We start from the raw sequence: 25,333 nt of genomic DNA, 5'->3' as shown, positions 1-25,333 counted from the left end.
GCTAAATCATCATCGCCGTCCTAGTCACCGTGCTCCTCATCCTCCTCGCCGCTCTCCACACCGTTGTCCGTCACGATATAGTTGCCGACGTCCCTCGGTCCCTCTAGTCTTGTCTCCTTCACAATTACTGTGGAGTAAATAAAAGGCCATGGTCTCTCGTCAACATGACCCTCATACGCTGGGACTTCGAATTCAAGCTCGGCCGCTTCTAGGTCGAGATTCATCGCCCTAACCTCCCGGAGGCTCGGCTCGATGGAGTTTCTGTAATAAAGCCATGGGTCCATTCGGTTGCCTTTTGGCCGCCATAGCTCACGAGCCACTTCGATGGCTTCCTGGTTGGCAAGTTCCAGTGTAGTGAAGGCGCCCATATGCTCGTGCAAGTATTCGACGTCATTCCAGGAAAGCAACCCCAGATTTCCGCCGGGCTCAGAAGGCTCCAATGTGACGTCGGTTGCAACGGAATCGGTGTCGCTGTCCTCATTATCGCTCTCGCGTTTCTCGTCTTGAGCAGCCTTAGGCTCGGGGGTTGGAGGGGCAGAGAAAAGACTGTTGCTGTCTTCATCCACATTCTCCTTATCGGCTGACTCTGTCTCCTTTCCCGCAGCCGCGATGGGAGTCTTCTCCTCCGACCCCTTTTCCTTTTCCTTTTCCCCATCCGTGCTGGCGTCTTCTTTCTTGAGGAAGACCTTCGGAGTGACGGTCGTGTAGAATACATCGAAACGGGGGCGGTATACCTCCTTAAGCTTCTCCTCCACGAAAACATTGCGAAGATTCAGCTCGCTAGACATATGCCTCTCCCCCTGCACCATACACATGACTATCTTTCCATCAGCCAGCTCCTTCGATCCAAAGAACAGACCATCTTCAGGGCCAACACGGAACTGGATGGAAACGAGGTGCGAATCATGCAGGCGGTCGTTCCTGAGGACCGCCTCAGCATGCTTGTTGGCATCTTCCTTCTTGAGGAATTGATCAGCCAGGCGCTTCAGATCATAGCTGTCGAAGTCTTTTCCCTTGTCGACGGGGTCGCTGATGTACACGGCATACAGCATTATCGTAGCGCCAGGCTCAAGGGCCTCCATGACGGGGATCCCGCGCTGCTTTCTCTTTGGAGCAAGCGCTGAAGGCCGTTCGATTTGATCACCTGTTGTACCCCCATCTTCTTCAAGGAACTCGACTGTCAGAAGGCCGTGTGACTTCTGCGCCTGTCGCTTTTGATCGTTTCTCCTGAACCTCTCTCGCAGCGGGGCCAACCCAGCCTCGATGCGGCGCTCTTTGTTTTCCTTGGACTCGTTCGGGAACTCGTGGCTCGCTTCTGCCTCGAGTGCCAGCCGCTTTGCATCGATGGCTTTCTGACGGTATATGACCCTCTTCTCCGCAGCCCTCTTGAGTGAATCCTGGCGTTTGGGACCAAATCCCTTTCCAGTGTTTTTCAGTGCCATGAGGCGGCGATCCGCATAACTGGGCTTGCCCAAATTAGCAGGCACAGAGTCGACCAGGATGGTCTGGCGCTTCTGTGCTAGCTGTGAAAACCGATCCTTGAAAAAGGCTTCTGCTTCCTTGAGGGCCTCCCTGTGAGTTTCGGAGTCTCTTGGCTGCTGGAATTGTTTGCGGTGGTCGGCTGGTTGGGCAGTGTTGAGCTTTGACTGGGCATTACGTTGCTCTTGTTGGTCATACTTGTCGTACGCCTGTTGAGACTCCCGCATCCCAAGTTTTGGGAGCTCACGATCTTCAGGGTAATGTTCCTTTCGATACGCAGGCGCTTTCTGGCCAGCATTGCTCTCCAATGACTGTCGTGATGGCGTGGTACCGATTTCGAGGTCATTGAGCCCACCATGAGTTTCTTCAATATCCTCGTCTTGGTCATATGGCGCTGTCTGATCAGGATTGTTCTTTAAGCTGAGCTGAGATGCTGTTCTGACGGGTTGAAAGCCACTGGGGCCCCAATTCCCCTGCTCATCTTGAGCTGCCATCAGATACTTCTTCTTTCCCTGATGCTTACTAGATCGAGCGTGGTCCACATCATGTCGCCTCTTCATAGCCCGCGCAGCTTGTTTCTTAAGTGTCCTCTCGCGAGCTGAAGCTGGCCCTTGGCGATTGCGCTGGAAGCCACCTGGTCGGTATCTCGCAGAGCTCTTGGATGTATGCGTGGGCATGTCGCCCACGGAAGGGCATCTCTCGGCAACATTGATCCCACACCCGTCATCTAGACCTCTATCGGCAGTAACTTCCTTGCCACTGGTAGTGATGGGACCAGCATTTTGAGAGCAGAGTCGATTAGGAGTTCCTTCTCGGCCGCTGGGCTCGCGGATCTCCTGAGGACGCTGTGTCTCGAATTTCTCTTGGGCCTTGGACGACTTTCCGTGCCCAGATTCTCTGGTTTTGTTCACCGGGCTTTCGGAGACCGCTCGCAAGGGAGCAGACTTTGAGAAAACTTGCCCATCAACTTGATTCAACTGATGCGCTGGCTTCTTCTGGGAGCTCTTTATATCGCTGCGGTGCTTTCTCTTCTTTTTCTTTTCTGGACCAAATACCTCTTCCCTGACGATGTTGAGAATTTGGGGGTTAGTATTTCCAGCCGTTTGCACACCATTTTGAGCTTCCACGTCTTCGTTCTGTTGGGGTTTTGGGGGATCGGGCTCGTTGACAAGAGGCTTGCGGACGGACCAGAAATTGTCGAGGTCAGGCTTCAGGGGCTGGGAACCGACAAGGGAGCCGAGGGCTTCACGTGTTAAAGGAATGTAAGAACCACTAGATTTGGTTTGGGAGCCGCCAGTCTCATCAGAAACATGCTTGCGCTTCTTACTGCGGGCCAGTATGCTGCTTATGGTCAAGTCATCCTCTGATGAGATGTTACTTTCGTCCTGCGGATTTCTGGGGCTGAGCTCGGTGCCCTCAGTATGGTTCGACTCTGTCAGGGTGGTATCATCATCCCGTATGGTCTTCGGGCTGGACTCGCCAGAGTCATTTGGAGTCGACCCAGCCAGGGTGGAAGACTCGTATTCCACCTTCACTTTTGACTCAAGTAGGCTGTTGCTGGAAGTATCTGGCTCATCCAGCGAGGTCAGGTCTATTATCTCCGAGGCATGTGAATCAATGTCATCGGATGTCAAGTCAATGATGATTGACATCCTAGCAGGGGTTCCTCGAGATGACATTTTGCTGATAACCAAGTCTGTCTGCCGTAGCTTGTCGGACAGAAGAAATCAGAAGCCTGTTCGAATGAGAAAGAAAGATCGAAGGAGATGTCAAAGTGGTATAGATTACATTTGATCTAGGAAACAATCGGAACGGGCGGTGATACTTACTGCAGAAGCCAAGTATGAAACTAGCTTGGCTAGAGAATGATAATATCCACCAACATGGGAGCTGGCAATAACAGTGGTTTTGATGAAGTGTTTGCCAATTTGCAAGTCAAGCCGAGTAAACTTGCCGGCCAGAGGCTTTGGCAGGCTGAAGAGAGGCAGGCACTCAAGAGGCCGTCACACAATGGAATTGCGGGCTTTCTGCTCGGAAGGATGTATTTGGTGGTCCTGGTGACTTTGAAGTTCGTTGTGTCCCGAAGAGCAAACCAAAGTGTGGAGCTTTGTTGCCCAAGGGTATGTATGATGGTTGAGGTAATGCTCGAATGTAATGTACTCCGGGGTTAGGAACAAGTGGATGGAAGGATGCTGAGGAACGAGCCTGAACGTGACCAGAATATGCAAGAAACAAAGCAGGAAAAGGCCAAGTGTAGATGGCCACAGGGTATTTGCAGCCGTGTCTGCTAGTGTTCCTTCTGGTATGTGTGTCTTCGCTGGTAGAAGTTCGGTCTGTTTGTGAAGAGGAAAGGTTTTGTCCGTCCCGGTGTGACCTTCAAGACGAAAGATCTCTCGGGGTTTGGGCATGAAGTTTACGAGATAGGTGCACATGTCTACTGTGACCAGGTCCAGCACTTTCCTCTTCAAGGCAGAAATAAGTCTTTGGGGCCCATGACACTATGATTCAGAGCTTCAAAACACCAGATGAAAGTTTTTGACGATACATTACTCGAAGAGCATTGGATTTGGACAGAACTTTGAAGTGACCCTCAGATAAGACCATGGCATCGCATAGATTTTTGTACGGTTTTGCAGATAGGAACTCGCACAAGAGCGGGGAATGTTTCATTTTGGATATTTTGTTCATGCCAGTTGATAACAATATAGTATATCGGATAGATATCTATCTAGACCATGCCTTATTCTTGTGAAATCACTGTTAAATCATTTTTTATGTTGACCAAGATGACTTTAATGATACAGACTTGATTTGTCGTGACCGACAATTTGACCCAGATGGTGATCTTTGCAGATATATATCTGAGAATGGACCATACAAAGAATGCAATAGTATGATGATATATTTCTGGAATATATGGACTCACTAAAGACCATTTCTCATATAAATGATCGGTCTCGAAACCGCAATCATGTAAACATATAAAGATGCTTGATTGTCATTATCGGGAACTCGCAATATCTGGCACAAAATTTGACCACTTTGAGGGAAGCCCTATTATACAGAATGGATTCATCTGGGGAATTACATGTGCTTCATGGCATCGTGTAAAGAGAATCGTGTGGGATGGAGGTCTTACCTTGTACGCTCTGCAATACATAGGTGCCTGCAAAATTTCAACATCCCTGAGTGCTGCATTTGCTAGTCTAGCAGTACGAATCCGTCTTGTACGCAGTGGTCAAGCCCTTGACTGCCATCCTATATGAATTTTCCTGGCCCTATTGAATCCAGGCAATTCCTAGAGCTCTTAATGAAGTAAGTCCGGCGCTAAGCCTGCGATGGTGGCTAAATGGAACCTGAAATGATCAAAATTACCAACTCTTTGCTTTTCAATGAAACAGGCGAGCAAGAAGTGCTCCTAACACCGAAATGTCGGCTACACATCCTCATATGTGTTGACGATGGAGACTCAACCGAGTTGTACCTATTCTGATATGAGAAAAGCACACGTGTATATGACCCGGAGAGAATTGCGAGCTATGCATATAGATTCGCGGAGGCGACGCCCAAGGTGATTTGGGAAAGTAACCGGATTTCGAACGCTGAAGGTGTCCACACCCAAAGCAGTCATCACTGGCAAATTTACTGCAAGAAGGTAAAATCTCTAGCTCTAGACAGCTTGTATTTCTGGTTTCCCAGATCCCGTTTACAGCCCGCATAGACTCCTCGCGAGTTCTCACCATTTGCGTCTAGCTAATATTCGGTAAGATCTAACATTTACAAGAAGACCTCTAGATTGAACTCCAGCGCTGATACGGGGTATCTGCATATTGTTAGTCTCATCAAACTGATTGGAGGTATTTCCACACTCACCTGATATCAAAGGCCTCCAGCACAGTTGGGTCAAGAATGCCAAACTGGCCAATCTTCTGAGTCTTTCCATCCAGGCGCAGGTAAATAGCGGCCGCGTGGCCGTGGAAGAAAGTGGGCTCGTCAGTCTGCTCAAGCCAGTAACCGTCTTGTTTCGAGGGCTCCTGAACGACTTGGAAGTCAATGCTCTTTCCTTGCAAAGCCTCTTCGTGTGTTAGAAAAGCAGTCTGCAGCATTAGCAACTGCCGGTCCAGCAGTCCGTGCACCTCTTCGAATCCAGACGTCTTGCCGCAGAAGACAGCCGCAAAATTTCTCTGGTTGCGGGCCTTGCGCTCTTCAGCCTCATCCTTGAAAGCAACGTCCGAGCATTCAAAAATCTTGATCGGCAAGGCCTTGCTCTTGTTCTCTCGAATTGTCTTGAGAAGACCCGGCAGAAGTGACGTACGGACAACTTGGTACTCTGCTGTCTTTGGGTTCGCAAGCCGTATTGCCTTGCCGTCGTCTTTCTTGTTCAGATATGTATAGTTCTCGTCATGAGAACAGAGAATGAGTGGCAGCACCTCCGTCCAGCCTGCAAAAGCGGCTTCGAATCGCACAATGTCGGCCAATTTCTGGATTTTCGTCGATGCACCAACCGTTGCCGATTTGTGAGGTGATGATCTAGGAAGGTTGTTGTAGCCGTAGCAGATGGCCAGATCTTCCATCACGTCGCACTGATGGAGCACATCTGCTCTTGTCGGTGGTACAGAGACCTCTATCAAGTTCTTGTCCTTGGTGGACGGTTTGGCGGTATAGGCCATCTTCGTCAACAACTCACAAATGCGCTCTGGAGTCTCGTCGAGGCCTGTGCAACTCTTGAGGTAGTCGACCTCTGTCTCGATTATTTTTGGGGTGAGATCTGGGAAATTGCGCGTCCGCGTGTCGTCATACTCGTAGATGACCTTGACTGGCTCAATTGTGAAGGCGTCGGCGCAATACGTGGAGAACATTGTCACCATCATATTCGTAACGATCTCCAGCTTAGTCTCGTCGGTGGCAGTGAGATCAATGAAGACGTTCTTCGTCTTGGGCGAGATCTTGGAGTGCTCGCCGTTGATGATTGGGGGCATGGACAGTACGACGTTGTTTGCGTCGAGCATCACAGGGTAGACGGGGGCGTCCTTGATGATGTGAAGGTATTTCCCGAGATGCTTGTCCTTCTCGTAGAAATCCATGAGCTCGGTAGCCGTCATCGACTTCTGCTGGTTCAAAGGTTTGAATTTGATGTCATTTGGCGGCAGGGCATCGTACACAAAAGGCCCCTGGATCGTGTCGAGGTCGTGCGTTCCGATAGCCACCAATGTCCGTTGACGGGCTAGATTCATGTGCAACTTGTCCTGCAGCGCAATGAAAGACTCGTAGCTCTGCTGGGTGAAATTGATATTCCTCAGAATAGCACCGGCAGCGTAGGGACGAACTTTCTGGGTGTCGGACTTGATCGTCAAGGTCTGGACATTGCCATCCTTAGGCTCGACCACGCGGTAATTCGGGATAGGGGATTTTTGTCGGAAAATGTTGAGCATTAGCTGGATGCCTTCGAAACACAACATGTCGTAGCGGTTGGCCTGCATGATCGGTCAGTCTTGAGGCTGGCCATGCGTGGTGGATCGTAGGGGAGTAATACCGGTATCTCTGGACTACTCGTTAGAAACCGTGCTTCGCAAAATGATCTGTACTCCAGGACTGACCGATTTTCAGCTCCGGAGGCACGCCTGCCGGGCGTTCGTCCTCCTCGGTGTCTTCATCGAGCTCAATTCCAAATTCGAAACATAGGTCCTCGAATTCCTCCTTGGTGAACCTGCAGGATTGTAGTAGTGTGAGCTTCGTCTCTCGTAGGTAGATGGAGGGGCCAGGGTGGGCAAGCTCACTTCTGACCGAGGGCCTCGTAAAGGGCGTACTTGTCGACGGTAATGGTAGGCATGGTGGCGAGCGTCTATGCGACCAGTACACTGGTCGAGGTGAGTGAGAGGGATGACAAGAGGGGAGAGGGGCGGTTGAGGTCTGCTCGAGGCGTCGCGAAATTCCTATGCAGCAACTCGGCCAAAGTTGAGTCAGAGGCGGCCGACAGGGTCATGGAATTTTGGAGGGGTGCTGCTGCACCTTGACGAACACCCCCGCCATGCCCACCACCTCCTGATCTGAATAAGGGGCGGTACCTCTCCTAACCCTGACTACATGTAGAAACGCTTCGGACCTAGAGATGTTGTCCTACACAATTGGAGAGGAATCAGTTCTTCTGTGCATTTCACCTCGCAATCATATGATGATGATATCAGACTTGAGCGTGAAGTCTCTAGAAAACGGTGATTAGACACACTGGAACTTTGAAAGACGAGGTGGGCAAGCTATCGTCTTAATTCTCGGGGGAGAGCTCTACTGTGGTGCTGTACGGAGTACATATCTGCTACCTACATGGCCAGATGAAGCGAACAACGACGAGAAAATCTGGTGTAGAGGGTGTCTTCCCTGTTTAGTCACAGCCTGCGCTTGCAGACCGCAGAGGTAATTGGGTCTACTAGAGACGGCCTCAGAGGTGCAACCTTGCCGACGAGACTGAATGAAGAGGTACTGAGTTGCTTCCCTGGGAAATCGGTACCATACATCCATCGAACCGTATGGATATGTCACTTTCGCCATGCCTGGGACATCGAATTGGCTTTGATGATGGGCAAGAGACAGCATAAGCTTCAGCCAGTTGCACACATCAGGAGCCACCACAAGTCTTGTGCACGCAAACAAAATGCCACAAAATTGCCTCACGCAGGTGTAGCTACAGCAACTCTGCATTGGTGGCGAGGGGCGGCCACGGGCTGAGATCGGTACTTACGCCGCACGAGTGGTACTGAGCGTGGGCATGTACATGCGTTGCTTGCTGAGGTACCAAGGTAGGCAAAGGCAGCCTAGGTGTACATGGTAGGCTACCTAGGCATAGAATTGTTAGCCTGCCCCGGTTTCCTGATGAGACTGCTTGTGAGGGGGGGGGGGGGAGCGGCCAGCTGCCACCTTGGAGGGCCTGCCCACAGTGCACCAGTGACCAGTGCTGGCCTGCACAACAATGCCATCAATCACAGAGAGCTCCCCCTTCATCAAACCTGACTTCATCCCACCACCCCCTAAAAGCTACCGTATCACCGCCACGACGTCCACAGAAGCCATCGCCTGGCCTCCGTATCACAATCCCGAACCACCCCTCCGATCTTGTCTGATTCGTATCGGGCTTGACAACGGCAGCCAGTCCACAGCATCCATCCAAGGAAGCCTAGGGACCTGCTTCGCTCGGGCACATTGAGGCGACGCCGTCAGGACAGGAATCAGCTGCAAAAGTCGGTTGCATAATTACATCACCCCTCGCACGCGATCAAGCCTTCCTCGCGCTCACACTCGCCAGTCTTCCGAGATCCATACCACTGTTGTCCGACCACCCCTCCGAGATTGTCATTGCCTAAATCGCTCGCCATGGCTGACGCGCCGAATGCGAACGATGAGCTCTACCCCATCGCCGTGCTCATCGACGAGCTCAAGGTATGCGACGCCTTCGCCTCACACCACCCACTTGTTGCTCGTCCACCCTCGCGCACCAGGCTAACCCCATGTCCAGCACGACGATGTCATCCTCCGTCTCAATGCAATCCGACGCCTCTCTACCATCGCCCTGGCCCTGGGCGCCGAGCGCACTCGGGAGGAATTGATTCCCTTCCTCGATGGTCTGCGCCCTCCTCTACCCAACACATGCGTAACTCCTCTAACGTAGATACAGAGTCTGTCGAGGACGAGGACGAGGTACTGGTTGCGCTAAGTGAGGAGCTCGGTAATTTCATCGAGTACGTCGGTGGTCCTCAATGGGGTCACGTCCTGCTGTCCCCCCTGGAGAACCTCGCCGCAATCGAGGAGCCCGTCGTCCGGGACAAGGTGGGTTTGAACCGCTACAGGCAGGATGCGCTTTGGTACTGACGAACGTGACAGGCCGTCGAGTCCCTCAACAAGATCTGCGCCGATCTATCCTCCCAGCAGGTCGAAGAATATTTCATCCCACTAACGATCCGACTCTCTAAAGCCGACTGGTTCACCTCCAAGGTGTCAGGATGCGGGCTCTATACCAGTCCCTACCAGAAGGTTTCACCACCTATCCAGCAACAACTTCGCCAGCAGTTCGGGCAGCTCGTCCACGACGAGACCCCAATGGTGCGCCGTCAAGCCGCCACCAACCTATCAAAGTTCGTGAAGGAGATGCCAGCTTCGATTGTTGTGGAGGAAATGATACCCATGTTTCAGCACCTAGCGCAGGACGACCAAGACAGCGTGCGTCTGTTGACAGTTGAGGTGCTCATTGCCGTAGCCGAGGTCGTTCCCAAGGAACAACAGTCAAGTCACGGCGTCCTTCTCACCTCTCTTCGTAGCCTCATAGAAGACAAGAGCTGGCGAGTCAGGTACATGATTGCAGATCGGTTTGAGAAGGTGTGTCCATTCCGGTGCATTCTCCCTCCCCACTCTGGTTGCTGACTCTCAATCAGATCGCCAAAGCAGTCGATGAGGAGGTTGTAGCAAGGGACCTGGTGCCGTCATTTGTGAAGTTGCTCAAGGACAATGAGGCTGAAGTGCGGACGGCAATTGCAGGACAAATCCCAGGATTCTGTGCCCTGGTTGAGCGGACAACGTTGCTCAACGATATCATGGGCAGCATCGAAGATCTAGTCTCCGACAGCTCTCAGCACGTCCGTGCCGCTCTGGGCACTCAGATCAGTGGGCTTGCTCCTATACTGGGCAAGCAAGAGTACGTTGACAGAAGATGATCCCTGCTACGGGATTTGTGTGATACTGACTTAAAGCTAGGACTATTGACCACCTCTTGCCCATGTTCCTGCAGATGCTCAAGGATGAGTTCCCTGAGGTACGACTTCACATCATTTCGAAGCTTGAACTCGTTAACCAAGGTGAGTATTCCACGATTAAGTCTCCTGATTTGGCACTAATGTTCATAGTCATCGGCATTGACCTTCTGTCACAATCGCTACTCCCCGCAATTGTTCAGCTAGCCGAGGACAAGCAGTGGCGAGTTCGACTGGCCATTATCGAGTACATCCCCTTGCTGGCCAGCCAACTTGGTGTCAAGTTCTTCGATGAGAAGCTGAGTGCCCTCTGTATGGGCTGGCTGGGCGACACTGTCTTCTCTATTCGTGAGGCAGCGACACATAACTTGAAGAAGCTCACGGAGGTCTTCGGTGTTGAGTGGGCGAGTGAGGCCATTATTCCCAAGGTGATGGCTATGGGCAATCACCCGAACTATCTCTACAGAATGACTACCTGCTTCGCTATTACGGTATGTATCGAATTCTCGACTACTTGAACCCAACTAGGGCTAATCTCGTTTTAGACGCTGGCGACTGTCGTGAGCATGGACGTCATTGCTAAGTCAATCTTGCCCATGCTTGACAAGCTTGTTGTGGACGACATTCCCAACATCCGCTTCAACGTCGCGAAGACGTACGCGGTGCTCATCGATGTTCTCCAACGCCTGCCTGACGAGGGCACCGTCTATCAGCTCGAGAAATCCGGAGAGACTGGAACGCCGTCTCCACAGGGTCAGGAGCTGATCCAGCAACGGGTAATCCCGAGCCTGGAAAGGCTGCAGAAGGACGACGATGTAGATGTTCGTTATTTCGCGACGACCGCCGCTGCGGTTGTGACGGGGTCGGGAGGAGAGCCTATGAACACCTCTCCCTAGAATGGGAATGGCTCTGCTGAGTGGACAAATTGCGTAAGGGCGATACCGCTCGTGTCTTGACGCTTTCCGCAGAGGAACCATGTCACTCCATGCGGGTCTGGCCTTTGATTTCACCCAACCCTTGATCATATACCAGCGTTTTCACCCACGGGAATCCAAAAATACACCATTAGAAGACGGGACCAGGCATAAAGGAGCATCACCGATTCCCCAAAGTATACGCCTTGCGGTCTTATGCAGGCCTCCGAACCCATGGGCTTCAAGTGGATACCAGTAGGGCAGGCTGTACGGGTGGACTGTGTAGGAACCATGGCCTCGAATAATGTAGGATTATCCTGGAACCTCGAGCCTGAAGAGAGAGACCCCATTTAGCACACTTAGCACGTCGATGAATTACGCACGTATTATACAAGATCTGCGTCCCTCTTGTCGTTCACCACTGGGTATCTAGTTACTCTGCCTACGCCCTTTCTCTATGCCACTCAGGTCGTGGTATTTTCATGTGAAGAAAAGCTGTCACGTCAACCTCATTTCCTTTGGAAGCATAACGTGCTGATCGTCTGCCCTTTCACGCCTCCGAAACTGAAACTAGGGTAGTTCACCCTGCCCACCCTCACAAAAGCCCCGCCCTCGACGTCGGCACTGCCCTCGCCGAACCAGCCTTCGAGCTCCGCCTCGGTCCAGTTGCAGCTCGTGACGAGGAACAGGCCGCCGGGCCTGACGAGGCGCACCACGCGGCCCTTGTAGCCCTCGCTGATGCGCCTCCCGCCGCCGTCAGTCTCGTCGCTCAGCGAGATGGCGTCGAAGGTGCCCTTGTCGTGCACGACGTCCCACCCCTTATCCTCCACCGGGCCGGCCCCGCCTCCTCCGCCCAGCACGGCCTCGTACGGGCCCCGCAGCACGTCCCACTCGGCGAACTCGACCCGTTCGTCGCCGGCCACGGCGCCCGAGCCCGCGATCTGCCGCGCCAGCGCCACGCTCTCGGCGCTGTAGTCGACGCCCAGGCAGCGGCCCCGCCAGCCCTCCTCCCGCAGCGCGAACAGGAACGAGCCGTTGCCGCAGCCCAGGTCCAGGAAGGACGTCGACTGCTGGTCTAGGGCGGGGCAGCAGTCGGCGGCTGTTGTTGTTGTTGTTGTTGTTGTTGTTGTCTTCTCCCCCTCCTCCCCCTCCTCCGTCAGGTCCTCGAGGAACTGGAGCAGCTTCGCCTCGGCGTCCGAGTCGTCGAACCAGACCGTGCCGCGGTCGGTGGGGTCGGAGGTGTTGTTGACTAGCTCGCGTTTGTAGAGGTTGTCCCAGCTGTTTTGTTGTTGGCGGCTTCCCGTTAGCCTGCGGACGGGTTGTGCTGGGGTGGTTATCTGGGGGAGCAACATACTATTCCTTGGTGCCCAGTTCAGACGGCTCCAGGTGGTTTGGCTTGGAGGAATCGTTGTCTGCCATTTCTTACGGGTACCCTTCTGGCGGTCCGAACAATTGGTGTCCAAAATGCAGACCATGTGACGAGGAACAATATATTCTGCCATCACATCCGGGCATGGTCAACGGCAGTATTTGACAAGCTTGCGGGCCTGGTCACTTGTTGATGGCGGGGCACATCCAGGAACGGCAGGCGGTGATGAGGGCGTGCAAGGATGGCTGCTCGAGAGCAAGGAGCTTCATGAGAGAAGAAGTTAGACTAGCTATGGGCTTTGACCGTTCACACTTAGCAAGCTCTGTGAGCTGAGCAAACAAACTAGCTGCTTCGGGGTCATCACAAATACCACAGCTCTCTGCACACCAAGTAAATTGTTCTTTGCAGCTAAAGAAGTGTGCACAAGGTCCAGATCAGGGCCCTTGGAGCTTAGTGTCCATTTTGTCGTCATGTGTTTTGGTCATTGACATGCGGAGTGTCTTCTCCACCATTTCTGCATACAATAGGAAGTTGACCAGGAGGATAATCGATCCCCATCCTGGGTGGCAGGATCAGGACCCTTTCTCTTTCCCGGAGGCAAGAAAAGGACCTGATCAAATATGCCTATGGTGCAAACCCTGCCACCCAGGAATATTTTGCTGGCCATAGCTTCCAGGCCTCCCCGTCCTGTTCCACTTGCCCAACATCGGCGCAAGATATTAGAGAGTACGAGATGATGCTTCCCGTTCTCGAGGACAAGCATCATCTCCAATACAAGCCCAATCAATTTGCATCTCTGCAAATGGCCCTTGCGTCCTCTCACATGGAGATCCTCAACCCAACGTCCACACGGGCGCTTTGACGAGCACCTGTCGCCCTCGAACCTCGACGGCGAGGAATCCGGCGAACCGCAACTTGTTGCTGTCCTTTGGTGGCAAAGCTAAGGTTGTCGTCGAGTCAGTACCTGTGATCGAGGGCGCAGTCGATTGCTTCCGGCCAGATAATGACGCTTGCTGAGAAACCGAGGCCACACTGCCCTTCCGGCTACTACTGCTGCCAGGAACAAGCACCGACGGCGCGTTGCTGAGTAGACTTGAAAGGGTTGAACTTGTTGACATACCGGCTCTGGACTTGCTGTTGCGCTCTTTACTGCTGCTCTTCTCACCGCCGCTGTCCTTTCCATTGTCCTCCCCTCTCGAGTCCGCATCTCCGTCACTATCGGGTGGTCTTGTCTCGATCGGCGGAAGCGGCGCCTTTTCAACTTCCATGATGTTCGGTTGAAGGTTGTCCTGTGGTAGCGGATAAATGATTGCCACGTCCCGACTCTCCAGTGGTAGATTTGCTGCTATGCCGACAGCGAGCTCCACGATCATGCTTGCGCTCCCATCAACGCCAGCCGGGGGTGGCTCGGTGAGATGCTGGAAGAGATATGCAGTTAGATTTGACGTAGCTTTGCGGATGAAGTCTTGGCGGTGATCAGAACTCTCGGCCGACTGTAGAATGTGTTGCAGGCCGTCAAGTGTCGTCATCCTCCAGCTCACAACCTTGGATGTCAGAGCGTCATGCTCTTCCTGACTGGTCATCGTGTAGTTGCCCCTGCGAATGTTCTGCTCGATTTCTTTCAGCTGTCTGCTGAGTTCAGGGTCGAGCCCGGGATGGAAACAGCCGTGGAATATCTCCTCGACGATCCATCTTGTGATGACAGCTCGGCCAACTGCTGTCATCTCTTGTTTGCCTGTCTTGAGAGCCTCGCTGCTGACGTAGCTCTCCAACCAGCTCGGAACTGACACCCAGTCCTTGCGAATGTTGAAGGACAAATTGTTGATTGCCCCATTCAGCCTGTTAAACCTCGTCATGTACTCATTGTCGTCCAGTGCCGTGCGGGACTGTGTGATCCTTTGGTTGGCGACCGCATTCTGAAGCTGCTCCACCTGACCATTCAGTTGCTCGATCTGGGTCTTGCCATCGAAATACAAGCGCTTAACATTTTTGTACTTTGTCACTGCGGAACGGACATGTTAGATTTCTGGACCAATTCATATGTCACGGATGGGGGAACACCAACGCAAATCTTTAAAAGCCTTCTCGGGATCTTCTGAAGGTTGTGGGCTGTTGCGACCTTGCTCTCCTGCGCCGTCGAACTGCTGCTGCTGTTGCCTGTCTTGAATAGTGCTTTGACGAAAGCTAGGGTTCGGGCCTTGGGCGCTTTGTGAGCCTTGCGGGGCTGAAGGTAGAGTATTCATGCTGTTGGACGGCTGCTGACTGTGTCTGTAGCCAGGTGGGGGCCCTGGGGGAATATCGCCGCGGAGACTCTTTTCGGTTTCCTGCGACCGTCTTGTCTGAGGCGGCCCTCCCTGCGGAGCCATACCCTGTTGGCTGTGGTGCTCTTGTTGCTGGCCGTCCGGGGAAGACTGCTGCTGCTGTAGTTGCTGGTTGTGTGGCTGCAGAGACGTCGATCGAGAGGGAAAGTCTTGGACGTGGCCCGAGTACCTCACAGCAGGGGATGTTGCTGTGGAATGCGCGTTGGAAGAGAGGAGGTGTTCTCCGTCGGTAGCAGGCGACTCATGCGACAACTGGGATATTGTCTCTGGGTTGTGGTGCTGTTCGGCACCTAAGTGACCAGAGAACGCAGGCTGGTTGCCTTCGGGCTGCAGCTGTCTCTGGGGAGAATGGGATATGAACTGGTACTGTCGCGTCGCTGGATCGAAGGCGACCTGACCCAAGTGTTGCTGTTGGTCGGGCGTCAGCTGGGTCTGGATATGGATCTGACCGTGCGGGTGAATGAAACCGCCGTCGTCTGAATACGGTGACGTATCCTGGTTCGTAGGAACTCGACGGAGGGTGGGTTGCTGGAACTCGTGAGGGTTCTGCAATCGTAAAATGGTCAGTCAGACAAACGCTCCCTGCGATACCCAGGGCGGAGGCGCGAGAAACGAAACTGAACTTACGTTTTGCAAGGGCGATGGTTGGGTCTGGGGTCCTTGGGACTGCCACTCGGCGGGCTGCTGGTCGAGGGAAACCTGAGACGGGCCGGTCCGTAGTGCAGGCGGGTTGCTGATGCGCTTGGACGGCCGACGGGCAAGGCCAGCGGTGTTGTCGTAGGCGTGCTGGGAGTGGGAGGGGTGATGGTGGGGCGTGTACTCGGAGCGACCCTGGTCCTGCTTGTTGAGGTTGGGAGCGCCGGCGAGGATGTTCTTGATCAGTCGGCGGGTGGAGCGCCTGGACTCGACGGGAGGCGGGGCTTGCTGCTGCTGCTGCTGCTGCTGCTGCTGCTGCTGGAGCTGCGGCTGGGGTTGGTGATGCTGATGGTGGTGGTAAGCGAGGGGCGGTTGCGGGGGGTTGAAGGGCTTGGAGAGGTCTTCGTAGGAGGAGCCAAAGGAGGGGTTAGGCTGGACGGGGGTGGCTACTTGGTGATATCTCTGAGACTGCGATCTGGCGACAGCATCTGCGAATTCATGCGCAGCCTTGCGGACCCTCGCGTCGGGGACAGGGCTGGCGGTGTTGAGGGGGTGCAGCTGGTGCAATTGGTTTTGGTGATGGGACGACGAGTTTGGACTCGACGAGGCGGTGGAAGCTGACGAGTACAGGTGAGATGGCGGCGGCGGCGGTGGTTGGTTGGCAGCCCGCAGATCCTGGACGAAGGATTCAGAGGTGTTGCTGGAGGGGCCCAAGGCTGAAGAAGAGGTGGAGGAGGGGCCCTGAGATTGGGCTCCGACCAGATGGGACTGGGACCGGGACAGAGACTGGGACTGGGACTGGGACTGGGACTGAGAATGCGAATGGGAAATGGACTGGGCTTGACTGTGACCGAGACCGTGACCGTGACCGTGACCGGGACCGGGTTGAACGCCAGCGACGCCGGAAGTGGAAATGCCTTGGCCGGCAGCAGAGGCAGATGCAGACGAGACAGAGGCAGAAGAAGCACCTCCAGCGGAATCGACGCCGGCAGCAGCTTGCGAGGAGCCAGAAACGGCGGCGGGCCCAGCCGATTCAACCAGGTGTTGTTGAGATCGGTTGTTTGGTTTGGCGGAACGACCGAAAGGCATTATCATAATAAAGAAAACGGGGTAAGGCGGTCGCCGGCAGAGACAGGCGGCCTTCTTTATTTAGAAAACACTGGCTGCTTTTGGTCTTTGGGTCGCTGCGTTGCGCTGCGTTGCGTTGCGTCGCTGCGCTGCTGCTGAGCTGCTGAGCTGCTAAGCTGCTGCTACTGCTGCTGCTGTGCTGGGGCTGGCGTTGCGCTGCCGTCCGAATCCAGCCAAAGCACCCAAAAGGTTCGAGCTGCCCCCCAGCCCAAAGAGAGACTGAGCAGATCAGATCAGATCAGACCAGACCAGACCAGACCAGGCCACACCAGAGCACACACCAAGCCGAGGGTGAGGCAAGGCGAGGCAAAGGCAGGACAGGACAGGACAGGGCAGGCAGGGCAGGGCAAGGCAAAGCAAGGCAGGACAGGGCAGCACGACTCAAAGCAAGGCCCAGGGATTTTTCTGTTGTCACTGTCTTGTCACTCGTTCGCTCGCTCTCACTCCCTCAGCGAGAGATCCGAGCGCAAGCGCGACAGGCGGGGATCTGGACAGGTCTCGTGTGAGGCTTAGAGGCTTAGATATGTGAGTGTGAGATGAGATGAAAGGAGAGAAAGCGAATGAGAGGCGGGCTCTGGCGCTGGCGAGCTTGAAGGCCAGTGCAAGACAGGACAGGACAGGAAAGGATAGGATAGGACAGGAGAGGATGGGGTCGGATAGGGTAGGGTGTGGACAGGAGAAACTGTGGTGGTGATACCCGGTCTCTGCAGCCAGAATGTAAATGTTCCCACCTTCTCACGCCTGTGCCTGAGCCTGAGCCTGAGCCTAAGCCAGGGCAGAGCCCGGGTTGGCCTGCACACGGCGAAAGGACCGCGGTCTGGTGCTGATGACTGCTTCTGCGCGGTGGAGAATCTCACCCAACACAAGCACGAGTCCAACCAAGCTTGGAAGAGCTGGATAGGGAGGCAGATGCTACCTAGGTGGGAGGGAGAGGGGGGCGCGTGCGGGTGTCCATTCAGACGCCGACCCGAAGAGGAGCGCTTTTATTGCTGGGGGCAGTGCAGGAACATCGAGAAATCCTCTGCAGCTCACCGGCAGGAGAACCAGACCTCATCAGACCTGCTCCGTGTGCCACCAAGATGTCATGTCCAGCCTCAGCTTGGGCTGCAAGTCCCCACTTCGAGATACACCACCTCAGGAGCACGGGTGCAAGTAAGTGCGTGCGTGCGTGCGTGCCTGCACATGTACATGCACAGTACAATATGGCATGGTAAGGTAAGGCAATGGTATGATATGTATGGTAGGTATATGGTAGTATGGGGTATGGGGAGAACATGAAACAGGAAACAGAACAGAGAAGGATAATAATAACAACAACAATATACTGGGAGTCGTACCTTGGTACAGGTGGTATGTGCGTGGTGCTGCTGCTGCTTCTGCTGCGATGGAACCGTTCTCGATAAAAGCAAATCGATGTGTTTCATCTGGTGTCTTTTCGCTTTTGGCTTTTGGCTTTTCCCCTCCAGCCGTGGTGGCAACCTCACGATGACCGGTATTGAACAGATGCAGACATGCACCAGCCAAGCCACAATTGCCTGGAGGACTAGACGGAGAAGAATACGCGCCGTGGGGCCAAAATTCAAACACAACACAACGCAGGTTACTTGCTTGCTTGCTTGAGAAATATGTGTTGGAGAGGATGAACCGGGTCCAGCTAGTGCCCGTTGTTATCGAAGGATGGAAATTGACCCATATACTGGCATGGGCAGCAGAGTCAGCAAACAGTTCCTAGAGGTAGATCTTCCCCGCCCATTTCTGCCAGGCCCTGCTCAATCATCATCTTCTCCTCCTCCTCCTCCTGCATCTCGTCTCCACGTCTCGAGTCCGTTCTACCTCTTCTAGCAATTCAGCCCGGTCAACGGCCAACGGCCGACTCAACGGTCAGCGGGAGATTGTGTGGTAAGCAACTGCTACCCGTCTAGGCTGTCTGGCTGTGTAGGCCGGTAGACTATCTAATAGATCGCCGCCCAGCGTCAATCTTCTCTTGTCTCGGTCTGGGCCCCATGGGTAAGCTACTGACCTACTGTACTACTGTACCTGCAACAAGTATCCCGACCCCTGCTCGCATGCGTCCGTCAATGGCTCCGAAAGCCCTTCGCGGAAATACCAGCGCTCTCTGGAGACTTTCCGCTTGCAGTGTTCTGGTTCTGGCTGAACAGACCTCATTGACAGACCGCCGCCTTGGATAGTTCCGAGGGGGACACGTACTCCTGCCTGCTCCAGTCAGGCTGTCAGGCTGTTCAAGCTGTCCAGACTGTCCAGGCTGGGGCTGCCTATGTTGCGAATTGTCCGGCAAAGAACCGAACCTGGAGAGGGGACTGACTGGGACTTTGCCTCCACGTGTGTGCCTCCATCGACGGGAAAAGGCGCGTGGGAGTGGGTTCCAACAGCCACGCTAACGGCGGGGACCAACACCAACGCGACCCCCAACGGCCCAGCGAAGGCTGACGAGCTGACGAGCCGATAGGCGATGGCGGAACTGGAAAATGGGACTGAAATGCGCGAGAATTCATGGACCATATGGGCGCTCATGGCCCAAGCTCCCAGCGTCGCATCGCCATATCACTCCCCCCAGCTAACGTCACCAGTTCCCCGATTGACTTTTTTTCTTTCTTACTTTGCCTCACCTTCTTTCTCGTCCAGAGGACATAGCACCTTGGACCCTGAGTTGGCTTCTGTCAACATCAGACTATCAGTAATCACCACCGTGGCAGTAAGTTCTGGTGAAGCATCATGAAGCATCAGTCCTTGTTCCGTTCACGGCCGGAATGCAACCTTGACATGGTCACCACCGACAATCTTTTGGAAGCTCTTTGCTTGCCTTGCTGGGTCCCCATCCCACCATCCACCCTGCCTGTCACCTCAGCCCCGCCGCCCTCTATATTTAGCACCTTCTAGGTTTTAGGGGACCTCCACACCAACTCTCTTTTTGCCTGGTAATCGTCTTATGTCCTCCTGTGCGTGCCCCAGTGTTTACTAAGTGAGTGTGCGCCCCGAGGCGGTGACACCCGGCCAGTCGGCGTCGTTCTCGCCTCCGCAAACCCACGGGAAATACGCCTATGTTTCCCTTGCCTGCTACACACGCGTGCCATTCCTAGGTACCTCTACAGTACCACCCAATGACCACCCAATTACCACCCAGCTGTGAACAGTGGCGACACCGGAACTGCGTCAAATGAGTGATGTCAATTGACGTTCCCGGGGAAATAGGAACGCAGACATCCCACAATCCACAATCCACAATCCACGACCCTCAACCCGTTTCCGCCCCCCCCCTTTCTATCCCAAAAGAAACCTGTTCCACCCGCATGGCAGAGGGGTGGTCAGAACCGAAAAGAAAGAAGAAGGGCATCGCCCCAATGTGATGTTCCCGCTTCTGTGTACGTACGTACGTACTTTTCCTCCTCACTGCACGCCGCCACCCACGACACGACGCGGCCGAGGGCGCGCCGAGTGGGCTCCGCCGCCCGCTTGCATGAACAGGTCCGGACTAGCCCGGGCGGGCTCCCCAGACAATGCTGAGTCGTGATAGTTGCGCTTGACCCATCCCTAGGGGGTAGGGGGGATAAACTTTCGCGCATGGTGTTATGAGCTGAGCGTCTATCGTGCGCCTCAGCTGGTGGCGACGGGGCCAAGGATCAACACGTCTTTGGGGGGGAGGGGAGGGGACCTCGTCCCAGACGAGGTGGCCAGGGGGGACGGGGGAGAGCAGGTCTCGGCCGAATACATGTGCTAGGAGTGGCCTGCGCGTATAGGAGGATACACTCACGCCGTCAAAGGCACGGGCTCATCCTTGGGCGCGCGCCTTATGCGTGGTGCAGACACGGGCGTGCTACATCAGTCCCAGCGAGCTGATGTTGCCGCACGAATGGCCCGAAACGCTGACCCTGACTGCCAAGTATACCACCGACGGTGCCATCCTGAATACCTGGCTTGCCTCCAGGAAGCAGTCATGGCAAGGGGATGGTCGAGCGCTGTGGAGCGGCGAAGCAATAGTAGAATAAGAATAATGGGGGGCCCTTTAGATCACGGACGGCCAGAAGCAGAAGGCGGCGACACTGGGCCCCATGTAATTTACCTTCCGGGATAGTTGCCAATGTAATCCATAGCTATGCATGCTTTCTTGCGTTCTTACTTTCCCTGAGGCGTCTTTGCGAGCCAGACAAAACAGGTTACGAACCAATCAATCCCTTCCCGCTATTCACGACTGCCACCTGGCTCGGCTGGCAACCATCCGTACATTCGTATATCATACCAGCCACTGATGCCCAAACCCTTCCACCTTCCAGGACTTAAGAAGTAAAAACACAAAAGGGGAATTGAAACTTGGCCTTCCTCTCCAAAAGCTAGTTATAGAACAGCACTCCACAGCCTCGGCCCTCTCTTTCTTGACGGAGTCTGGCTCTATACCTCCCGGCCACCCTGCCTACCGACCCACCAAGAACAAGACGTCCAAGGACTGGAAGACGCAGCCAATATGCCCTTCTCGGAATGAGGACGAGCCTCGGGTCGGCCCTTGGTCACTGCCCACCTCAAAATGACACCAACGACGGGCTTTGACACAATTTCCTGCACAAAGCACGCACCGGGGTCTCCGAGGGAGGTGCCTCAAGACCCCGACTGACCGAGTTGAGCACTTCGACAATGCCCAAGCCGGTGTCTCCTGAGTTCGCCCTGAGGGGTTTGCCAGCCAGCGTATTGTCCGCCCCCACTTAAGCGATCCTAGGTCGGGGGTTCTTGCTGGACTCTGATAGCGGTTGCAGTCGTTGAACGTCCAACGATCTCGTCAAGCCTTGGCCCTCAGTGGCCCCAATGGTTGTTTTGACCGAAACCCTCCTCGAGCGTTCTCTCTTCCAGGTTCCGGATGAAGTCCCGATTGCTCCTGGCCCCTCCTCTCTGCGCCTGGCTACCCCTCCTGCCGCCGGCCCGTGCAGAAGCCGGATCTATAAGGCCACCTCCGTCCGCTGGTGGAGGATAGTATGCAGGGCTCGGCTGCAGCCGAATGGGCGCGTTGGGGTCGAGGTGGCTGGCGACCCTTTGTATCGCTGCCGGTATGCCGCTTTGTTGCTGTTCCATAGTCGAAGCCCGCTGCCGTCTCACCGCTTGCTGGTACATGCCGGGTTGCTGAGTTACTGCACTATAATTCGCGTTCGGCATCTGCGCGGGGTTCATGCCGACCTGGCTGTATGGATTCGGCTGCGAAGCATATGCAGGAGGCGGTCCAGCATGACTGGGCGAATACATGTTGTTTCCGCCGTAGGCCGGACCTGCGCCGTGGCTGGAAGAAGCATACTGGCCAGTGGCCATGGAGTAAGCTCCCTGGGCCGCTGTGTTGGCTTGTGCCTGAGCCGCCTGCGCCCTTTGCTTGCTTATCGCCTCGGCTTGCTGCTGCTGTTGCGTTCCAGGCGCCGGTGACCTGTTCAGTGAGCTTGCCTTGAGGTTCATCGGCGGTACGAAAGGACCGGTGAACTTGGTTTGAGTGATGAACGGATGGAGCTTAGCCTGCTGCGGTGACCACCTTTCCAGGGGGTTGATAGTGAGGAGACCTCTCACGAAGTCGATGAAGGCGATCCGATTGTTCATTTCTGTCACATGTCAGTATCGGCTGTCTTGATCCTGATGAGAGCTGGCCACATACCTCTTTCTATCTCGATCGGCTTCATGTTCTTCCGAGGCATGGGGTAGGACTTGATGATCTCAGGCAATGTCTCGGCCTGGAAGTACTTTTTGCTAGGCTGTTCTTTAGTGCCGTGTTCTCTCGAGTACTGCTCCATGCTCTTAAGGTGGTATGTCCGACGGCCGAATTCGTCCTGTCTCTTCTCGAAGAATTCGCCCGCTTGCTTGCCCATCTCGATCATCCAGTTTGGCGGGTTGCCGAGCATTTCAACGATTCGTGAGACCTGGTTGTATTCGGATGACCCCGGGAACAGTGGCAGGCCGAGGAAGAGCTCAACGACGATACAGCCGAGCGACCACATGTCTATTGCTGAAGAGTAGGGCAGGCCTAACAAGACCTCCGGCGAACGGTAAAATCTTGACTGGATGTACGTGTACACAGTCTGCCGCTCGTCGCATGCCGAACCGAAGTCGATAATCTTGATGATAGGGCTTTCGAGATTTTTCAGGAGAATGTTTTCGGGTTTCAGGTCACAGTGAATGAGGCGAGCTTTATTCAGAAGCGCCAGCCCGTTCAGGAGTTGTTGAGCGAAGACCCTGACCAACGTTGTGCTAAGACCGCGGAACTGGTTCTGCTTGATCAACTCGTACAGGTTGACACTGAGGAGCTCGAAGACCAGGCACAAATGCTGTTTGTGTATAAAGGTGTCTTTCAACCTCAGCAAATGATGATCATCGTTCTTGTCGAGTTTGGTGTTGAGCTGTGTAGATGTCAGCAAGGCACAGAAGCTCGCAACCGTAGGTAGACCTACCAGGTCCAGCACCGATACCTCCATCATACTCTGGTTGAAGTATGCAGTGCGGTTTTTGATGACCTTCACAGCGACAACCTCCTGGGTCTTCAGATTCTGGCATTTGACAACCTGACCGAATGTACCCTGACCCAAAACGTCCAATATCAAATACCGATTCCTGTTGTGAATGTTTAGCTGGCCGAGCCCTTGCCACGAGGGGTTTGGGTCAACTCACTTGTGCCCAGCTTCCTCCGAGCCGAGGATATCATTGACATAGAGGATGTAGTCACTGTCCTCATTGTCATAGCCATCATTTTTACAGCCTTTGCTCGGCTTCGTCAGGACTCGCCGCGGGTTGCGCGATGACTCGTACTTGAAGCTCGGGTTGCATATCCGGTATGTCGCTGGCAGATGGACGGTCAGGGCTTGAAGGGGCTGCAAGTTATTTGTCAGTCTGTGATTGTGGCCCAATATCCGGGACAAACAGGGGTGTGACCTACACTAATAAACCCGCCTTCTGGATTCGCTCGCCGGAAGGCTGGCTGCGTGTTTACCCTTGGTTGGAGATCTTGCGATGTCCTTATCTTCTTGAACTCGGGCACCGGCCCTTTGTTCACCACGGGGCCTGACGACATAGAAAGCATCCGTTTGGGAGATGTAGGATCATTCGGCCAGGTGTCTCCCCTTGGGCTCATGACACCGGCCTGGGGGAATTGTTCAAGACCAGCGGGGAAAGATGACATAGGCGGCAGCTGCTGCGATGCTTGCCGACTGTTCTGATAGTACGGACTCTGGGGCGAGTGGTAATCGGCCGACCGCGTCGGAGACTGTCGCGTCGTCGGGGGTGCAGAAAACTGGCCGCCTCCGGCTTTGGCGTACGGGGAGGTTGGGGACAGCACCTCCATGGGCGAGTATCGTTGGGCAGCGGCAGAGGTTTCCTGCGGGGAGTGCAGGGTGGACGATCGGCTGCCACTGGAGACGTGTGTCGAGTGGTGGGGCCGCATGGGCATTCTCATGCTCGCATAAGGATCGTTGGCGTCGGCCATGGCGACGTCGCCGTTGTTGTCGCGCAGCTGCGGAGTGGTGACGGGGGAGGTCGCGGAACTGGAGGCATGTGAACTGAGACCTCCCTGGAACTGGTCGTATTTGAATCCTGCGGGCGCCTGGGCCGGCGCTTGAGCTGGCTGGGCAGCGTAGCCTCTGGGGCCCATCTGGTCATTGTCATTGTATCGCCTTGTCGCGCCGGCAGGGTCGTGGTAGCCTGGCCCCCACTGATCCATGGCTGCGGCTAGTTGGTGACGTGAAAGCCACTGTCGGGATTGACGTCGCTATTCGAAGGTGGAAGGTCTGACGCGGATGGGGTGGGCGGTCGGACGGTGAGGCAAGTCGGCGGGTGGCAGATGGCAGGATCCTCAGGACAGAGGCCGTGCAGGAGAAACAACAGCGTTGTTGGGTTCGCCTCCGTCCCTCTCTTGGTCGAGAGATGGGAAGAGATGACGAACGTCCGGGATGCAGACCCTGGAGCAACGTCGATGGGCGGGCAGCAAGCACCGTTGTTATCGTTGGCTGGGGGGGAGGGTGCTAGGCGAGCAAAAAGTGGGTTGGGTTGTAGGTCGACTGCGAAGGGGAGGGGGATGACACCAGAACCAGAAACCAGAGGGACAAGGCCGCCCGGCGGAAATGACCTGGTTGAGCTGGGCCTGGGCCGATCAATTGGGCACAAACGCGTCCCAAGAAAGGTGCCGAGGCGAGACCCGTTGTCGAGTCGCTCTCTAGACGTTCATTATGGAATGGACGGGCACAGCACAGTAAACAATACGTCAGAGGCGGCGGTGGGTTCGCTGGCGGTTGTTGCTGATGATGCTGTTGAGATGGGCGGGCTTGGAGTCGTTTGAAAAGCGTGCCACTGCTTTTTGGCAGTTTCAATGCCAGTCCAGAATGTCTGGGCACACAATGGGGGGGTGGGAGGACGGGGACTGGGACGGGGACGGGGGTGCGAGTGAATGAGAGGGAGAGGAAGAGAGGGAGCAACGCTGTCCCGCGGGCGCCAAGCCCCAGTCAGTCAGTCAGTCAGTCAGACAGACAGACAGACAGACAGACAGACCGACCGACCTGGATAGAGAGCGGGCTAGCAGCACCTAAGGTCAAGCAGCAGAAGAGGCTGCTTGCTCACTGATCTCAGTGAGCAAAGCTGGGGCAGCTGGGCAAAGCCGGCCAGAGGGGCCGGGAGAGCTGAGCTGGGTTGGGTGCACAGCAAGACCAAGACAGCAAGGTAACCTTCTAAGGTTGGTCGAGGAAACCTTGGGACCTACAGCTTGGCTGGGGTTGGGCACTAACAGGC

General features: G+C 54.8%; 6 protein-coding genes across 6 annotated transcripts; 1 reads left to right on the top strand and 5 right to left on the bottom strand.

Moving 5' to 3' along the window:
* Positions 1 to 20: 20 nt before the first annotated feature.
* J7T55_009234 (uncharacterized protein) lies at positions 21 to 3,158 on the bottom strand (the record flags this gene model as incomplete). The annotated part of the gene is made up of 1 exon (XM_053142179.1): positions 21 to 3,158. The coding sequence occupies one exon, from the start codon at positions 3,156 to 3,158 to the stop codon at positions 21 to 23; it is 3,138 nt and encodes a 1,045-aa protein (XP_052995075.1).
* Positions 3,159 to 5,256: 2,098 nt separating this feature from the next.
* J7T55_009233 (uncharacterized protein) lies at positions 5,257 to 7,309 on the bottom strand (the record flags this gene model as incomplete). Its single annotated transcript, XM_053142178.1, has 5 exons — positions 5,257 to 5,302; positions 5,353 to 6,953; positions 7,013 to 7,020; positions 7,077 to 7,186; positions 7,257 to 7,309. The coding sequence occupies 5 exons, from the start codon at positions 7,307 to 7,309 to the stop codon at positions 5,257 to 5,259; spliced, it is 1,818 nt and encodes a 605-aa protein (XP_052995074.1).
* A 1,535-nt stretch (positions 7,310 to 8,844) lies between these two features.
* J7T55_009232 (phosphatase pp2a regulatory subunit a) lies at positions 8,845 to 11,110 on the top strand (the record flags this gene model as incomplete). Its single annotated transcript, XM_053142177.1, has 8 exons — positions 8,845 to 8,910; positions 8,987 to 9,092; positions 9,146 to 9,297; positions 9,352 to 9,843; positions 9,900 to 10,159; positions 10,219 to 10,319; positions 10,368 to 10,705; positions 10,760 to 11,110. 8 exons carry the CDS (start codon positions 8,845 to 8,847, stop codon positions 11,108 to 11,110), a joined length of 1,866 nt encoding a protein of 621 aa, XP_052995073.1.
* A 527-nt stretch (positions 11,111 to 11,637) lies between these two features.
* Positions 11,638 to 12,547, bottom strand: J7T55_009231 (s-adenosylmethionine-dependent methyltransferase; the record flags this gene model as incomplete). The annotated part of the gene is made up of 2 exons (XM_053142176.1): positions 11,638 to 12,406; positions 12,483 to 12,547. The coding sequence occupies 2 exons, from the start codon at positions 12,545 to 12,547 to the stop codon at positions 11,638 to 11,640; spliced, it is 834 nt and encodes a 277-aa protein (XP_052995072.1).
* Positions 12,548 to 13,330: 783 nt separating this feature from the next.
* On the bottom strand, positions 13,331 to 16,543 carry J7T55_009230 (uncharacterized protein; the record flags this gene model as incomplete). The annotated part of the gene is made up of 4 exons (XM_053142175.1): positions 13,331 to 13,437; positions 13,618 to 14,499; positions 14,563 to 15,364; positions 15,446 to 16,543. The coding sequence occupies 4 exons, from the start codon at positions 16,541 to 16,543 to the stop codon at positions 13,331 to 13,333; spliced, it is 2,889 nt and encodes a 962-aa protein (XP_052995071.1).
* A 4,839-nt stretch (positions 16,544 to 21,382) lies between these two features.
* Positions 21,383 to 24,272, bottom strand: J7T55_009229 (uncharacterized protein; the record flags this gene model as incomplete). The annotated part of the gene is made up of 5 exons (XM_053142173.1): positions 21,383 to 22,167; positions 22,221 to 22,959; positions 23,011 to 23,170; positions 23,228 to 23,427; positions 23,493 to 24,272. 5 exons carry the CDS (start codon positions 24,270 to 24,272, stop codon positions 21,383 to 21,385), a joined length of 2,664 nt encoding a protein of 887 aa, XP_052995070.1.
* Between the last annotated feature and the right edge of the window lie 1,061 nt (positions 24,273 to 25,333).

Source organism: Diaporthe amygdali, assembly GCF_026229845.1.
Source record: "Diaporthe amygdali strain CAA958 chromosome Unknown NODE_10_length_1141467_cov_65_626103, whole genome shotgun sequence".
In the NCBI taxonomy this organism is placed as follows: domain Eukaryota; kingdom Fungi; phylum Ascomycota; class Sordariomycetes; order Diaporthales; family Diaporthaceae; genus Diaporthe; species Diaporthe amygdali.
The sequence above is the reverse complement of the archived record's forward strand: the minus strand, read 5'-3'. Positions and strand labels throughout refer to the sequence as shown.